The 19684-nt window shown below is 35.3% G+C and overlaps 1 protein-coding gene across 4 annotated transcripts in view; it reads right to left on the bottom strand.

Annotated features, from left to right (window-relative positions):
- Positions 1-19684, bottom strand: part of BBS9 (Bardet-Biedl syndrome 9) — a 286617-nt gene that overhangs the window by 232660 nt on the left and 34273 nt on the right. For all 4 annotated transcript variants that reach the window (XM_017734464.1, XM_017734463.1, XM_017734466.1 and 1 more), the window contains 3 exons: positions 18294-18477; positions 16874-17003; positions 887-1068 (listed from right to left, as the gene is read on the bottom strand). In XM_017734464.1, coding sequence (XP_017589953.1) covers positions 887-1068; positions 16874-17003; positions 18294-18477 — 496 coding nt within the window. The remainder of the gene's footprint in view (positions 1-886; positions 1069-16873; positions 17004-18293; positions 18478-19684) is intronic.

The following is a 19684-nucleotide window of genomic DNA, read 5'->3' on the forward strand; positions in this document are numbered from 1 at the left end:
AAAACAAAAAAATCTTTGTGTTGTAGAATCAAACTCATGCCTGCAGATAAATAATTTTTATTTTCTAGGAATTTCAACTGCAAGCTTTTTCACTTTTTTTTTTCACACAGAAAGCCATGACTGTTTCTTTAATGTATTTTAAGAACCTGCTAACTATCATCAAGAGAAGATTTTAATATTTTCCTTCTATTTGTTGAAGATTTTTCCATAGTTTCCTGTAAAATCACATGCTTCCAATTCCAGGAGCAAGTCAGGCTGTTTAAAAACTCAGTTATGAAAACACAAACTTTGAAGGATCTCTGTAGAAATTGCATGACCTTACTTGAATAAAATCAATGCAAGTTATTAGCAATGTACATAAATTCCAGAACTTATCATCATCAGTTATGTGGGTAACAATATGTCACTATGTTCTACAAATAAATCTTTTGAATAGTTAAACCAACAGAAAAGTTGCTTTAAAAAAAGTCTTTTTTTGTTAATTTCATAACTTAAGAAGTCACTTGTAATAATAAACCAGAAATTTGGCAATACTTTTACAGTCTCTGAAGCCTAACTACATCAGATTGTTGAAATTCTCCAAGTTTTCTTCTTTTGGGTGGTTCATGCACTGTCAAGTTTTTATTCTGAACCCTTGCACTAGTGAGAATTATCTGCAACCTGACATAAACATCTTGAACCTCCCAACAGCATTATGAAAATACAAAGAAAAAACCGTTTATCCAAAGGCCTTAGAGTCTAGGATTTTATTTATTTTTCTTAAATACTAAATTTTCTACAGAAATGTAACTATGGGTAAAGCCTGAAAACAAAATATTTTAAAGTGCTAAAAGGAAAGTCAGGAATATAAAAGTATGTAAAAACACAGAATAAGAAAGAAGTATACCTTGTGGTTTTGTGGCCTCCCTGATGATTTTCTGAAGCTCTTTCATTTCAGCATTCATTTCTTCATAGTTTATTTCCCTAGAATCAACCTTAGGAGCCTGGAAGAGTGAAGGATCAGTTCCAAGGTATGAACACTGAAGATGCCCATCATCACTCAGAGTGACTATAACACCCTTCAAGTCTCTGCACAAAAAAATAAAGCTTACTAAGAAATTGGGAAGAATCACAGAGGCAATAACTACATTTATTCCTTAATTTGGACATGTTTATTAATATTACTCCCACTTATTGCAATCATATCTAAGAATGGATTTGTGTTAGCTGACTAAAGAACCCCCAGAATCTGTGAACCTGTAAAATCAGAAGTAATGGAAAGGATTAGAACAAACAAGCTGAATAGACCAGACAATTGTAACCTATTTACTCATTTAAGTCTTTTGAAGTTGCAATATTTAGGTGGATATGCAGGAAAAGGAATTTGCTAAATGGAAAATAAAGTTTAGAAGAAATCATGAACAGATGGAAGATGCTCACAAAGAAGACAGCTTTAGGGCTTTCATGGTATCAATAGCTCCCCTAACCAATTCTTCGGCTGCTATTGCAGCTACTGTGCTGGCTTCAAACCCTGGCTGGCTGTTCCCTGCAGTATCCTTCTGAAAGGAAACCACATGGATCCAGAGCATTTCCCTTACATTCCCCTGAATCAATACAAGTGAGTGTTTTATCAGCTACACTATAGTCTCTTTTCTCTCAAGGGAAAAGTACTTCATTGCTCCTACAAAAATCTCACTCATTTTGTTTATCTGATCTGTACAATGCAAATGCAAGATTTAGGAAAGTATTTAACAAACTATGAGATAATAGGGACTACTGCCAGCATTTTGCTTAGTTTGAAAGTTATTCCTAACAGAAGAGAAACTGAACAGTAAAGACCAGCATAGATGTTAACAGCAAATACTAGGAGAAAGCTAACTTTCACTTTATTTTTTTAAATGCCTACTTTTAATTAAATTAAAAGCCTGTATTCACTTTCATAACCATGACGTTTCACATTCATGCCAGTAACTTGCTCTTATTCCATCCTTAGAATATCATATAACAGATACTGCCTTTGCATCAAACACAACTGCCATAAAAAGCAAAGATAGATCAAATTTAATTCTTAGATATAAAAAGTGATTTGGACAAGAAGGCCTAATTCACTATCCCACTAATTAAACCCTCATAAAATACTGCATTTATAGAAGTGTTCAAGCTATAATTCATATAGAATTAACAAAAATTCTTTTAACTTACACACACTGATACCTTTCAAATGCCTCCTCTAGTACAATACTCATTAAAAGGCAGGTAGCTATATAAAAGAAATAGAATGCTCTCTGGTTTCCTACATGGTCTTGTAGCATGGCTCCAGAACACACAGACAGGAAACCTCAATCCAAAATTTTCCATGGTAATACTAATTATGAAAGCCAACAGATGTCACAGATTAATTTTGATCACTGAAGATCCAATTGTACTGTTCAAAATGTCTTTTTATAGCACACTAAGGCCACAATCCTAGTGGAGATTTTACAGCTGCAATCAAATAAGCTGGAAAAACTGTGCTGTAACTGAGATCATCTGAACCCTGTACAGTTATAACTGCACACAGGAACGAAGACCCTACTGGGCACTAAACAAATAAGTAATTGCTGTAGGTAAGTTTGAGCTTTCTCTTTCTACAGAATGCAGCTGTTACTCAGTGAAAGAAATAAATCTCCTTGTTGAACCATGAACGTACGGAAACTGCTTGTGAGGTTATTTTGGACAACAGGTACCTCCAGTCAGCCCTTCACTGAAGCTGGAACATGCAAATCTGAACTGCCTTCTGGAACAGAACACACACAAAAGGGCTCAAACACAATGTTCCCCTTACCTACTACACAAGTCCATCTTAAACAGAAACAGTCTTCTTTTTGGGGACTACTGCTTACTGCCACAGAAATTTTTAACCATCACTGCAATTTTTAACATGAATTTTTTTAGCATTCGCTACAAAAACTGTAATAGGAAGCTGTCTTTGTGAACACCATAAGGCTGCAGATGCCCCAACAAATACCTGAAGAAAAGAAAGTGGAAGACTGAACACTGATTTTCAACTTATATATCCAGCACCCGTGTTAGCAGCCATCCTGTGAATGTCATGACTTTTTTGTGACCTGTGAGCTTGGGTCACAGCATCCTAAAGGGATTTTTTGACAAACTGTAAACTATCAACAAGAACTGGAACTAAGCATGAGTCCTGGTTTCTCTCACTACTTGAATATTTGTTGTTGACTATAGTTAGTTTCCTTGCTCAGGATAGGGTCTGTTGTTTGAATAACATGCAGAACCGTTCATCCTAATTTTCTTATACCCAAAAAGCTCTGTACAACACAAATCTGTCCTACATTTACAGAGTTTTGGATGGCACATGAAACAAATACATTGGGCTAACCCTGAGCTCTCAGTATGAACAACGCTAGGAGACAGACTATTATGAATACTTGGCACCACAACACAATCTTAAGTAAGGTATGCAAATAACGTCTAATGTAGAGGATTTTTGTTAACACCTGACAAACACTTGCAAGGAGCTTTGCCATATTAGTCAGGTGTTACAGTGCAGATACTGCAACACGTGTATTAGTCAACGAGGCCCGTGGAAAAGAAATATCTATGGCCAGATTCTTGCTAGATGTTTCAGAGATGTTTATTTCTCCAGCCGCATGGCCGGAGCTCTGCCCAGGAACTGTTCCAGTCACGGGACCAAGGGTCCTTCTGCCCGCGCAGGGAACACAAACCAACCAATGGGAACGAGGCTGAGCAGGGGCAGGGAAACCCCGTGTCTCCCCTCCCAGGGCCGCTCTCCCTGGACCACATGGCAGGAGGAAGGGACCCCGACAGTCAGGGGTGCGGCAAAGTCTTCAAAAATGGGGCATTGTTGAGGCAGATATTACCATGCTACTAAATATACTGCTCCACACTTTGCTATCAAATTACAAAAAAAAAACAACCTTTTTTTTTTTTTTTTTTTACAAAAAAAGGGCTACAACAAGAGAAATAGCATCAGGAGCTTTTTCCACAACTGGAGAAAGAAAACTTCTGAAAACAAGACAATTTCTAGAATTGCCCGGCAACGGCTTTGGACCATCTTAAAACTTTTTCCCAAAGTTTTGCATCTGTTAATCTAATAAGGAAAGTTCCATGAGGACATCTGAATGTAAATCAAAAGAGCATGAAGAAATATAGCTACAGAGTTAGCAATAAATCTTTGATGATATACTACTAAGGCATAATACATTCAAAAGTAGTTTGAAAATACAGTCCTTCCTATATACAATTAAGCTGGCAGTCATCTGCAGCTAATCAGTCTATCAAATGAGATAAATTTAAATCAATGAGGTGATTTACCTATGTACATTATACTTTGCTTAACTTCTGAGTTTATGTCAGCATTACAGAATGCACATTCAGAAACTCCACCTTAAAATAAGCTCATTTCAACCAACTTTCCCAATAGTCATGACATCCTTGAAGTCTGCACTATCTCAGAGACAAAAGCATTACTTTAAGAAAACAGCATTACAAATTATACTTTTCCTTTGCTTCAGTTAGTGTTCTGCTGGGTCCCAAGAAGATTGTTCAACATGAAACATACAGAAGTATAAAAAAGCCTTTTGTAGTAATCTTTCCTACTTAAAAGCTGTCCATGAATTTGCATATCAATAGAAGCAATAAGGAAAATATGGGCAAGCAGTTCTAATATATTTTTTTATAATACATTCATTTCTCTGTTGGAATGTTTGTCAGCCAGTCAAAATTGCGTTATTTTCTCAATCTTTTTTTAACAGTAGTTAAGGACAGCTGGGGGAAGGGAAGCATATTTAACAGTTTTACAGTAGTTTCCTCACAGCTACTGCTCTCACACAATATCCCTGCAAATACCATTACTTCATTTGGCACATTTTGCATACAATCTGGAATTTCAATTTCTTGTTAAATTTCTTTTATTGTAAGCTATTTTTTTTACTATGTATCACACAATAGCCAGAGTAATAGTAAATCTAAGGGGACATTTTAACAGTGAGAAACTCAAAGTATAAAACAAATTATTCTGATATCTAAAATAACTTTACAGTACGAAGCAGCTCCTGCACACATATGGTAATAATTTGAAAGACTATCTTTTATTGGATTCTGGTTAATAATAATGGCATATGCTTTTTGTATGTTTCTCTTACTAAACAAATTGCTCACAACATAGTTCTTGAAGAAATTAAAATGCTTTGCATGTTTCCAGTTATATAATACCAAACTGATCACTCAAACAATTGATTTAGAAGTTGAATCTGTAGTTCTGAGTTCTATTTGAATGACACATGCTAAGTTTTGGACAACTCTTAGAACAAGGTCTGGTTATTGACACCATTTACAGCTTTAATTATTTATATTTATAATAGCTCATAAAATTTCTACTTCAATTTCAGAAGCAGTCTTAATTGCTGTTAGTCATACCAACCATTTCAGAAAACAAGATTCTCTGCAATACTACCTTCTGTTCCTTATCGATAATGTATTATTTAAAAACTACTAAATTAGGAAACTAATTCCTGGAATTGTGCTCAATCATTTTGAATCCATTCCTCTCATTTTATCACCCTTTGAGGTAATTATAGGCAAGAGCATACCTCAATAGGACTTTCTAGTTTAGTGCTTTGGAAAACCTAAATTATTCTAAGTTCACTACCATTTCAGTGTCATTTGAAGCTGTAACTATGTGAAGTATTTGATAAAACACTGAAGGAAGATCAGACTAGGAGTAGATAACTATAAGAATTTTCTAACACGAACTAATGGGAATAAAAGTAAAAAGCCCATCTTACTCTTATTAAATACGTACTCCAAAATCTGAAGTACACCCACAGCTGAATAGTCAAAGTACATCCAGTGTGACTCAATGCCAGCTATTACTGATTCCTAACTGTTCTGCCTATCCATGGAGCACTCTCAGGATTCTTTGAAACGCTTTCCTCAGTAAAAAAATCTTGGTTCAACTTACATTAGAAGTAATGCTTGTACGCGTAAGCCTTCCCCATTCTGCTATTACACATGAAAACAGACAATCTAATTGCTCTCAAAAATTAAAACTCTTTTAAGACTTTTTATTTTATATTTAACATACTTTGCACACTCTGCAGTGGGCATGCAAACAAATAATGTAAATATAGTGCTCAAATATAATTGTTTAACAATATATAATTATATTGAACAGCATTAAGTGGCTGCTTTGCAGAAAAGCATTCTTCATCCTTCCCATTTCTATGATACCTTAGGATGGCTGAACTTAAGAATATAAGATACAAATTTCGTTTAAAAAATTATGAAATACATGCAAGAAGAAGAGGGAAATGAAACATGATTTCATCTTGAGAACAAATGGAAAAGAGGTTAAAAAAAATAGAAGTTATGACTAGAACAACTGGCCAACATTTATCCCCTCTTATAAACGCTGAAATGCAGAGAGCCAGAACTGAGTAAAACCTGAACGTGGCCATTTTAAATGCCTGAAGAACTCTCCACCTTTCAGGTCTTATATGGGTACTTTTGCTCCCTACTTGTGAGCGAAGACATTTCCACTAGCAGCTTTACATGGTGGCACTATACAGCAAAACAACAAACTAGCCAGCACCTTACTTCAGGACAAACTGACCAGGCATTAGCTTTTGAAGTCCTCCTTGTGTAGTTTTCTCTTCAAAAGAGACTCTTTGCCTAAAATGCCATCCAGCAACCAAATAAAAAGGAGTATTTTCCATCATACAAAACAAAAGAAGGAAAAAAAGAAAAGAAAAAAAAAAAAAGGAAATTGACTGTTTTTACTTTCACTGCCAAGTTAAAACCAAGTACTACTCAGAGAAGTTTAGGTCGGGGGTCCTTTCTGCCAGAGCGCTACTGCCACCTGCGGGGCAGCAGAGCTTTCACACAGGTGAGCCCTGAGAGTACCACGTCACATTATGTGAAGCAGGTGTGGGGGTTTTTTACCAGGGTTAGTATAACAGCTTAACAGTTATTCCCTTGACACAAGGGAATCTTACCAAGCTAATATTTAACAATGTATGCTCTGGAACAGACATCCCTGCACGAGATAACCTTCTGGTCCCTCCAGGTAGGGGACACACACACATCACATGCTAACAGAGTCAGGCTAGGCATGAAATTTAAGCTCATACTACATCTTGCATACAAAATGTAAACTTTTATCTGAAGGATTAACCAACTTGGTTTCTTGTTGTTTTAGATATAAAATCAAAACTATTTCAAAAGCAACAAAAGTTTTATTTAAAAATTAAAGCAGACAGCTGTACAAAATGCAGTTTTAAAGTAAAATTAGTATTTGTCAAAAAGTAGAATAAAACCATAATATTCAGAGTGATGACACAGGCCTCCAGAAATATATGATCTTGCTCTAAGCAAAAAAAAAAAAAAAAGAGAAATGAAGTATAATGTATTCAAGGAAAAGTTCATAATTTACACATTGCATTTTGTATTACCACAGTTCCATATCTAAGAAACTTAGTGGCATTAGCTGAATTGAAAATGAACATGAGGACTGACAAGCAAATCTGATTACTTTAAGTAAGAGTGCAGCCTCTATGTCAGAGCTCTAAATAATAAGAAACAAGGGAAATTACATTGTGATTTCTCTATGACAGTACCAGCATTAGCAACAAGAAAGAAATTAAGACCAACTGTGACACACTTAAAGCATCTCCATGCTCCATTCTCTCTTAGGGCATATTTCTGCATTTGCACTTCCTTCATGTGAAATCTAAAATATGTTTCAAGGCCAAGTTCCCCCACTAGCAGACAGGTATACAACAGCTTTCAAAGGCTGTACTAACAGCTATGCCACATGAATTTAGAATATGGAGAGCCTCAAAAGTTTATTCTTCCACTAAGCCTGCTCTTCTCCCACTTCAAGATAGTGGTTAGAGTCCATATCATGTCAAGCAAGCTGGAGAGACCTCTAGTATCTCTGCTTCCAACATAAAAGAGATGCAAGGAGCTTCGCTGATAAAATCTACTCCTGGTAAATTTATCATTTTAGATAAAGCTTATTCTTAATTGTTGGCTTCATATAAGATAGTATTGGGAGGTACACAAGGAAAATTAGACTATGCACAGATTATAAGAGGTTAACAAGAATAACCATAATGTGTCTTTAAAACAGATTTATTCTGAAAGTTTGAAGAATTACATAACTTTTAAAGCACTCAACTCAAATTAGTTTACATCTCTTTTTCCTCACAGCTGCCTGCAACTTTCAAAATTCTCCAGCATTTCAGTAAGGAATAAGTGTGTATACTGTTACTTCTAACAATATTTATAATTGTCCCCTCACCCTGTCTTATAAAGAACAAAGCTGCTTTTTCAAAACATCTCTAGCACTTGCACTGCTTGCTGCCTCTCAGCTCCACAGCTAGACATAAATGTCCCAAGTGCTCCTCCTTGTACAAAAAAGTCTTTCATGTTAACAGCATAATAATGAAAACATTCAAAATCAACAGACTGAAATTTTTCATAAAACTGTTTTTCAAACAAGATGTCCAGCACTTTCACGGGTAGAGTGTTAGAATATGTCCATAAACTCCAGCCAACTGCTCAATAACCAGCTCCAAGACTGAGAGTTCAGAACCAGCTCCAAGACTGAGAGTTCAGAACCTTATATCCCACTCTGTCACAACAACTGGAACAGAGAAATACTGGCTTAGCCAAAAAAACCCATGATATTTGTTTAAAAGCAAGGATCTTATTTAAAATACTGGAGGGGGAGTTACTTGCATTCTGGTTCTTGAGAATTTTCACTTTTAATGTTTTCTTTAGAACCATGAAGGTAGGAATATTTTAAATGTTATTCTGAAGTTAAAACCCTTACAAAGTCATATGACTGTAAAAAGTAGGCTTTTTGAAAAAGCAAGTAAGTGACATGCAATAAAATTAGGAGAACTGGCAATATGGGCATGTGCTTAACATCATAGAGTAAACACCATTTAAAGTTATCTTACTAGAAAGGCCAGTCCTGAATCACAGTATATGCTGGACATAGTACATGGCACATCTATGTCTCTTTCAGGATTAGAATCCTACTAAAGTAAAAGAAATGCAGTCACATTCATATTTTGTGGCTAAGAGACATAGATTAAATTTATCTCTTCAAAAGGCCTTTGAAAAGGCTCATATTTTCTACTGCCATGTCTCAAAAATCCAGTGGCAAATCAGCGATGAGGAAAACAGATGCAATCTTTTTATTTTTTCCTTAAAATGCAATTATGTTAAGTATTATGTTAAAGATTCTAGAATTCTCTGCATTTAACTTCTCAGATCAGGCAACATTCTTACAGAACACGCAAATAAAAATTTATATATATACGTGTATATAACTGAACAGTTCATACTGTGCGTCATAACTGGCATTGCTTCTATTACAGTACTACTATACAGAAAGGGAAAATCTTTCAACAAACTATAAAGTCTGATTCCTGCAGTTTTCTTTCCATAAAACTGTGTAATAAGTGCTAAGTTTTGCTGGGTTTATATGTAAGTTTTGCCATTTTTATACGGTGATTCTTTAAAAGTTGCGGTAGCTGTGGTGATGTCAGTTATAATAAGGAATAACAGATGGGCTACAATGAAGAACAAAGTATTTTCAAGCATCTGGACAGCTAAAAAATTTAATGAGGGGAGTTTTATTTTGACTCCATCCACTATTACCATATATGTGGTTGCACTTTTACACCTTATACACTTAATTCAACTACAATATTTCTCCATGCTTTTTCCAGTTAAATTCAGTTCCCATTCCTTTTCTACTGTTTGGAGAGCCCAGCTACATAGAGCACGTTCATTCAACCACCCAACATACTACAATTCTGTGCCAGAAATAAAGTTTTAATTTCAAGTTCATGATTGGACCAGGCCAATACTTTCTCACTTACGAATTGATCGCAGATTTTAATATTCTTTTTAAAATATTGGAAGCTAAAATTTCATAAAAGCACATTTTCAACCAATGGCTATACACCAGAATTCTGAACTCCAATCTTTTGATTCACCTACCTCATTTAAATTAAACTCATCAGTCTGTTGGGCTACATATGAGTTCAAATCTGGGAATTAATCCTCTTTCAAAACAAAGAATTTAAACCCTAGTTTATGTTCTCTTCTTTAAGGAGACCGGTTGCTGAATTAGAGAATTTTTATATAATTTTATTCAGATAAAGTGCCATGAAGTTACAAGCATGTTAACAATGTCAGGCTCAAGCTATTACTCACACACACAAGTCTTGTTCTATGAAGCCAGTGAACAACAGTCTACAGGGACTTCAAACCTCATTAGACCACTAAGCATACAAACCACACATATCTTACCAATCATTCTAATATTATAAAGTACTAATAAATCAGAAAATCCAAAGGGAGCATTGTAGCATACATTTTTCTAAAAGGAAGAAAGGTCATTCTCTCCATTTGCTGCAATAACTAAAAATCTTTATTGTTTGATACTGTGGTAAAGATGGGACTGGTTTTAAATGCAATAAACACAATGAATATCTCTTTCCGCAGAGTGTTCTCCTTCAAAATGCAAACTGATGGGCAATGCTGAAGTGCAGCAGCACATGTCATTTGGCTTATGCTTCAAGTGCATTGGAGGTGGTGTAGGGACCATCTCTACTTGTCTGAGTCACCAGACCCATAATTCTCAGCCTTGCAGTCAAGCTACAGACTAATGGGAAGAGACTGGATAGGAACAGAGTACTGTAACATACAGTAAGGTACTAAGTCATAAAACCCACACAACCCTTCCTCACATATTCTTTCACACCCAGGGTTAAAGCACTGGGAATTTTTCTGCAGGCACTCGTCATTTTAGTGAATCATTTTAGCAGAGTAGGAGTAAAATGGTAACTCAGTACATAGCAAGAAATTATTGTTTTAGTAAATTAGAAGTCACTGTTTTTAAAACTAACTTGTATGTTAAAATATTGTAAAATACTCTTTTGCAATGCACCTGTGTAACTGTAACACAAGTGGGGATATCCTGAGAGACAGGAAAGTGCAGTAGTCCTGGCTATCAGCACACATGGGACAATACAATATTCGAAGACTTATTAACATGATTACATAGAAAATTAAATCTCAGTCCCTTCATTAGTCAAATAGTCTCTGCTTATTATTTATGCAAGGGGAGAGACTCATACAAGAACAACATGACAAATTTTAGATGTAATGATTCACTTTATTTTGTCTTATAAGTAGTAAGAAAATTGGACCTTACTATAGCAACTTAAATCAATAATCTTGCAGTGATTCAGTAAGCCGCAGTATTTTCTGCATCTCAGCCTACACAATGCAACTTTAAAGTAATAAATTTAAGTCTCTAATTCAGCAAAATCAAATACGGAACCGCATACATCAAAAAATGAAAACCAACAGCCTATGGGTAGCTGGTTTTAAGAGATGGCTGATTAATATATTACTATGTGACACAGTCATAATGGGCTCATGGTTCATATACCAATGTTAGGAGTTCAGGCATGATCCCGACTGCAGTGATCATACTTGGAGAAGCTACAACAAAAAATTACCTCAGTAAATTTCAAACACCATAGCTAGTTGGAGTGCTAGCAACTCATAGAAAGAAATCACTTCTTGATTGCAAACTGAGCAAAACAGAATCAGTGGTGATTCAGTGGGACCCTGTGATATATTTATGGGATCACTCCTCCAAATAAATCTAGTCAAACTTGAAGTTCATAAAGAGTCGAAGTGTGGATAAAGCTTGCTAAGTAACCTTGCTTGCCATCTTGAACATATAAAGTCTACTTTATTTCCTGACTTTTCAACAGTTACTTTTGTTTAAAAAATAAATTCTTTTCCCCCTTCTCAAATAATGAAAATCTATTTACTAGCTTAACTCAAGATAAAAGGTTGAGTCCTGGAAATTTAATATTTTAAGAAACTCAGAAATTCTAATTCTTTGGAGGTGATAAATTACTTCCGCATAAAAAACCCTTTCCAGACCTTATATTTCCTCTTCAGAAAACACACTGTTCCATTACCAAGTAAAATGATATTTATCTGTCAAATAAATGGAAGTGAAAGCAAATATTCTAGCTACTTTCACCAACTTGTCCATACCTGTCAACCCCTGGTAATAAAAGTAACTTCACATTTTACAAGGCACATGCATCATTATGTGGGTTACTTGTTTCAAGAATCTTTCTTCCATGAAGAACAGTTCCTCTGCTCACAGAGAGAGAGGTACATACAAATGGTCACAAAAGAAAATTCTAATTGTATTCTAATTCCTAGATGTAGCTCCTAAAAATATGAGGCACTACATATGCAAAGCATCCAATAACCTTTGGACAAGTACTACAGAATCACAGAATATGCTGAGTTGGAAGGGACACACAAGGATCATCAAGTCCAACTCCTGGCCCCACACAAGGCAACAGTCTGCACAACTGACTCTATAAAGCCACAAGTTTTGAAGTAATGTATCACAAATGTGTGAAATTAAATCACAATTTGCCATATTCAGAACACCAAACACAAATTCACAAATCTCTGCCTCACTACAGTGGCTCTAAATTTTTTCTTTTGAGTATTACTAACTAAATTCTAATGTGGCTGAAGGGGAAAACATCCTTCATTCAAACATGAGGTTTGCTGATAAACCGGCGCCTAAAGTAGTAAGAGTCTCCAGTAGAATAGAGAGGGAAGAAATATCTTTCCCACAACACATTCCCTAAACTCTGAGGTTGGCTTCCTGTTAGAATTCCACATCATGAAATCAACTTTTTTTGTGGTATGGATACCACCAGACTTAATTTCTTGGTGGACAGACAAAAGCACAAATAATCAAAATTAAAGACATCATGAAACACTGATTTGAAGAAAAGAGGTATTTGAGCAAGTTTGCAGTCCGCTTCTCTTTAAAAGAAAAAAGTCAGGCTACCTTTTAGCATTCACAGGCTTATCAGATAAAACTTGAAGATTGTATACAAACAAAACCAAGCAGTAAAGTGGAGAGTAGTGAACTTTAAAAAGGTTGAGAAGAAAAAAAAGTCCCCAATTTAAAGGTTTCATGCTTTCCTATGGCAAAATACAGGTTCATAACTTGGTAGTAATCAAAACAGAAAGCCCTTTCCTGAGACTACATCCAAAATCTATATATGTGTATATATAATAATCTATCTATGTGTTTTAACCCACACTGGCATTTCAGATGTTTGTGACAGAAATAGCCCAGAGGCTGACAACACAAGGTATTTTGCTTCAGACTGAATGCACCTTAACATAGTGTTCTAGTTTCAGGCCAACCAGGACAGAGTAATTAATACTCAGTGCAATCTATCAGTCATTAAAAGATGTACTCTTAGAAAGAGCTCTGCCAAGTGCCAAATAAACAGAAAAGTAGTTGTCTAAGTCTTACAATGTACTCCAAGGACCTTTTATGGTCAAGCATATGGAGACAGAATAATTCAGACACAGAAAAACAAATATAACTTGTGATGGGCTCACAAAAATTGAGAAGAAAGAGACAGAGAGAGAGAAATCTTAACACAATCTCAAGAAGCATCAACCAGTGACAAATTCATAGAATTTATAATCCATAAGTGTAAGAGATAGTGCTCATGAAACTTCTTTTCAAAGGAGATGTGGAGGTACAAAGAAGATCTTAGAGAAGAGGTTTCTCATGAAACAGAAAAATGGAAACTCAAGGGCAGGAAAAAAGGGAATGGACTTTAAAGTCAATGCTATGAAGATACTTACAAAATCATGATGGATACCAAGCAAATACTGCTGCTTGCAACTACCATTTCAACTGAAATTTTGAGCAGAGTAGGAATTCTTGTCATTCCTTTCTGTAACTTTCCTAGATTTGCAATATATGGAAAGCTTCTCTTCAAACCACTCTAGAAAGGTTTGGGAGGGGCTGTTTGTGGATTTGGTGAGGGGATGTTTGGGGTTTTTTAATCAACTCAGGCATAACACCTAAACCATTTTCTTCAAGAGTTTCAGCTTCAGTGAGAATGTGTTTGCACAGCCATAACTTGAAGGATAACAACACAGGACAAGCAAAAATATAACTGTTTAAGCAGCCTTATCCATGGGAAGATAAATTTGTACTGAGACAGAGATCTAAGTAGTTTAAATTAATTGAAATTGTCAGTGTAAGTGGTTACACTTCTGAAGCAATCCAGGCAGTGCTAAGTATGTAGGAGGGCCCTTGACATTAAAAATTTGTCAGAAACTGTAATTAATATACATTAACAGAACTAGAATATAAACTTTCAACAAAATAAGGGACAAACTTCTATAACAATGACGAGAACTGAACTTCCAGCTCAGACTAGTTATAAAGACATTCGGGTAAAACCCAGAATAAGATAAACTCTCAAAATTTTGCCTACAGTTCAAGTTTCTGATCACAAACTTTTATAGCAAATTTGCAATTTCCTGACAGAGAGCATTCAGGTTTTAACAGCAGGCAAAAAAGTATCATTTAACAGCTTAAAAATACATAACTTTTAGAGTGCAGTATCTAAAGATGTTCTAAGTAACCGCTTGTCTTTGATTCTATTTTTCCTTTCATGTTTCTGAAACTGTGATGGAAATCAAGCAGTTTATACTGGAATTTAATCCCAAATGTTGTAGTAAATTATCTTTATTTACATACTGGTATTGCAATAGAGAAATAATGTGTTTCACGTTATTTTAAGGGGAAAAATCAATTCATAAATAATAAGGAGGGGCATACACTAGAATCACAAGCTGCTTTTGTGAGGCAATCACTACTTCTGCCACAAGGGATTTACATAAAATAGCTTCTAATAGGGCTTTTCTTATCCAGCAAGGCAGAGTTACACCTTAGAAGTAACAGACATTATGCCAAGGAGAAAATACAAATGAATATGTCTGAACTGTAGAGACAGCTGCTTTCAGAATGCTCCATTTGCTTTGTAAGTATTATTGTTTTAAAAGTGAAGAAAGTAATTAATTGGCATACATCATATTTAAGGCCCTTCAGTCTTTCAGCAGTGTAGGATTAACAACTTTATGCTTATTAAAGTCCTTAATATTATTTATGTTACACTAGTGCTGTGCTCAGAGGCCCCAACTAAGACTGAGGTCTCTCTTGAGTACAAGAAAATCATTATCACATTGACTCACAAAGAACTCCCTTTCAAATTATTTTTAAGAAACACCAAAACAAACACATATGCCCTGTTTAAGCCAAATTACTATCTCTACAAGCTTTACTACAGTTTAGCTGTTTAGCTCATGTTTTCTTTTTTTAATGCCAGAAGGAAGTACAAGCATACTGCATATTTTTCAATAGACAGACAAAAGCATAGCTCAGAAACACACAGCCCTGGACCTCTTCCTGCCTTTCAGGCCACTGGGTGTAGGCACACAGATGTTCCTTCATTTATCAGTACCTCTATAAAGAGGTCTGCATAACTATATTGCTGTCTCTCTACCTGCTAAAGAACACAACCCCAAGTCAAACCCTGGCATTAGTAGCTCTGTGGGAATTCAGAATCTAGCTAGCAAACTGAGCTGGGACAGATTTAGGCTCTCAAATTTCTCCCTAATATCAAACTTCTGAGTGTTGAAGTTCACAGGGAACAGGCAGAATCTGCATAAACATTTTAGACAAATTATTGAAACAGATGATTCAATATAATGAGTTTCCAAACAAGTAATTGTATATACAAATGTTAGTACAACCTGCTGTTGTAAAAATCAATGGTTTTTTTCAAATTTTTGTAAAGCAAATATTTTTCCCATACTTCAAAAGCTCTACTGTCGTATCCTGCATAATTAACTTCTGGGTTATACTAAGTGGCCCAGTGAGACTGTTCATTATATTTCACTTGTTAAGACCTGATGGATGAAAGCCAGCCCAACTCTCTCCAGAGTCTAAGAAAAAAATAAACGATGAATAATTTTTAAAAAAATAGGTATCTATTAGTAACAAACAAAACACAAATATCCCTCAGATTACTCTGCACAAGTCACTAAAGCTACTTAGTCAGATGTTGCATTTCCATTAGTTTGGAGGTAAAATGCTGGGTTTATGGTCAAGTGTTTAGCAATCCAGCATATGTTGGCCCAGCAGCCACCAGCCTGCTGGGGATCAGAAGATTAATGTGACAAGGATACTCCTACTGCATCCTCTATGGTCATAGGCACTGGGCAACCAGCACCCAGCCCAGCTCTGGGGGCACACAGTACAGGCAAAATTCAATTGTATAAAAACACTGGCTGAACCTTTCTGTAGTTTGCTTATTTCAGTTACAGTCTTGGTGCAAGTTTTAAACATGTCCTAGCTTCTCTTCGCCCAATCCCCCACCCAAACAGTTTTTCCCTGATCTGTCTTATGGTTCTTTTACAAAAAGTTTTGGTCTGTTGCAGTGCAGCCCTGGGCAATTTAAACAATTCCTTAATTTCCATAATTTAACACTGGATTTTAATAATCCGTTCCAATAAATAATCTCTGGAATGCATATGCTCTTAAATGCTTAATGAAGAACAGATTTTCAGTGAGATTCCCTATTTTCCTGTCTCAGGGAAGGTCCTTGCCAGATTGCACAACCACACTTTTCATTCTTTTGCAAAAGAAGCTACTGGACTGGAGCTATGAGACTCCAGGTTCAAACCTCACTCAAGAAAAACACAAAACCTAAAGCACAATAGAGCAATTCTAGTATTGTTCTAGTACACTCATTAATGAAATGAACATTTTACAAAACAAAGGAACAACACTTAGAATTTTCCTTTTAAAAGTTACCTTATTTGTTACATACCTCAGAATTATTTTTTAGGATCTAGAAGCAAATTACACAACCAGAGATTAATCTAAGTAAAAAGTAAACTTTAACAAGTTACTTACTGAAAATTCGCTACTTTTACTGAGACAGGAATGCAGGGAAGTTGAGTGGCCCATTTCAATGTAACATCTTGATAAACATTCAACATTTTACTGTGGTTTGCAATTAAAGTGTTTATTGTTCCTTCTTGCACTGTTCAAAGATTAAAAAAAAAAATTTAGGTTGAAAGATTTTTTCAAAAGCCAGAACTTTTCTTCGAGGCTTATATAGTTATGTTTTCTTTTATTTTTAAGCCATTAGTTATTATAAATTAATTTAATATAAAGTGTCAAAAGATAGGAAAGTTACATTGACACTAACCAAGGACATATGTAATTAATTATGGATACCAATTTCAATTGCATATTACACAATATATGCCACAACTTTCCAAGGTTCTGGCCAGCCATGTTTGGTAATTTAAAACATGACAAACAAAAACTCATAATGGCCATGTTGGCATGCCAAGATAAATATGACAAAATACACATTGATTAATATATCTGCCACTTACACTATTCATTAATTCATTAACTTGTCAATACCAATTAAATGTCTATGCATTGATAGGGTTTATTTACAGTATAATTCAAATCAGAAAGTATAATATGTGAAAATTGATAAGATCAAATTTATAAAGACTAAAATGGTATTTTAAGTTCAAAAGGAGACACAGTGTCAAAAATTTATGAGATTTTTTTTAAACATTAAAAGAGAATAGGTATTAAGAGTCTGTATTTATAACCAAGTATCTAACCAAGTTGTTTCCACCAATGTAGTAACAATAAACTTTGATTTTTTTTTAAGAATCTGTAAATATCAGAAGGTCATAAATCAAAAGGTTCTCAAATAGAAGGTCCTCAAACACTAGTTTATTCTTCCAAAGACTGTCATTCTTCTGTGTTTGTTGCTTTGATAGCCTGGGCACTAGACAAGTACCTCAATTTGGTGATAAGAAAATATTTAGATTCTAAAAATTATGGCACTTCACAAAAAGTAACATTTGAAATAAACTTGCCCGGTTCAAAAAGAGAGCTCCAATTTCACATCCTTTCTACAAATCATAGAAATACAGAATCATAGAATGGCTCGGGTTAGAACGGACCTTAAAGACCATCTAGTCCCAACCCCCATTACCAAGGGCAGGGACACCTCCCATTAGACCAGGTCACTCAAGGCCTTATCCAACCTGGCTTTCAACACTGCCAGGGCTGGGGCAACCTGTTCCAGTGTCTCACCACCCTCACAGTAAAGAATTTCTTCCTAATATCTAACCTAAATGCCATGGGCAGGGACACCTTCCACTAGACCAGGCTGCACAATGCCCCATCTGCTTATTCAGAAAAATATATTTATTTAGTGGGGGAAAAAAAAAATAAACAAACAACTTTTAATTCTAAAAGCAACCAAGATAAGGTTAAGAGGAATCTTCCTTTTACAAACCTGAACAGTAAGGAATGAAGCAACTCGGACTGTAATCAAGTTTTTTCATGAATCGTATTTGCCCATTATCCTTAAGGCAAAAGAAGTTTCTCTCACCAAGCACAAAAACAGAAGAAACTCCCTGATTAAACGAGACAACGCATATATCCAGTGCTTGCTCTCCGATGTTTAAGACCCAATCCACCTTCAAAAGAAAAAACATGCTCCAGAAATCAATTGACAGCTAAAGACACATTAAAGACAAAACTTTGAGAAGGCTCAGAACTAATCAAATTACATATCATTAACATAGATAGAAAAGCAAAATCAAGGTCTTTTTCTGGATGAGAATTATCCTCTTATTCTGAGGGCAGTTTGTAACTTTCCTTAAGGTGACTCAAGCAGCAAAAATGTCTTCTTTTTAAAATAGTCATGAATTGTTGGCTATGCAGTTCAGCTAAGTATCTGCCTCTGTATGTGTCCTTGGTTATTAAGGACAAGGATAGGGAGCAAAAGGCAACAACTTACTCTACCAATACATATACATGGAAAACTAGAAAAACATTTTAGGTGTGTAAGCCAATATTTATGCTTGCAGTTACTCATGTACACCCTTTAATCTGGAGAATGCTCATGTATGTCATAGTTTGTTTACTTCTCCAACTACATACATTGATATAATAAACAACTACTTACAAATCCTACCTCACCTCGCTTTAAACAATACTACTGCTTATTGATACATTTCATTGGGTTGTTTCTTCAGCTCCTCTGAGAAATTTCAACTAAATACACATGCAAAAAATGCTTTTGACTTCTGCCAAGCTGGTTAAACAGAAATTTAGAAGTTCTGAAGTAAAAATATATCAAAGTTAACTGTCAGCACTTCCTATAGGAACAGTATCAATCATTTCACTTAAAGAGCATAGGATGTGTCAGCAAATATCCTGGCGTATCTGATGTATGAAACTGGAAGTGCCATCTTAAAAGTTAAAGGGAAAAATCGAGATTATTAAGTTTGTTTCCATGTATGCTTCACATTTTAGATTTTAAAAAACTGTTTCATTTGCAGTATATCTGATGAAGTCTCCAGATTTTTTATTTATAAATTGCCTTCTCCTACTTCTACATGTAGGATTCAGCCTACGTGTATTTGAAAAATTCTACAATTAGCCAGCTTGAAGGAAGATGCTCTCCCAATACTTTACTGCTGTACCCAAAATATGCTGAATCTAGCATTTTATATATGCAGTATATTTAGCAGACAAGCAACTCTACTGCAGGACCACAAAGAATTAAGTTCTCTTCCTCTTAAGAGGAGGCAGCTCAAATATTAAACAAATTAGTGACAGAGACCTCCAGAAGACTATTGAATCCACAGGTTTTTGACAAAAAGAGTTCAGGACACTGAC

Source organism: Corvus brachyrhynchos, unplaced genomic scaffold, assembly GCF_000691975.1.
Source record: "Corvus brachyrhynchos isolate BGI_N302 unplaced genomic scaffold, ASM69197v1 scaffold94, whole genome shotgun sequence".
Taxonomy (NCBI): Eukaryota; Metazoa; Chordata; class Aves; order Passeriformes; family Corvidae; genus Corvus; species Corvus brachyrhynchos.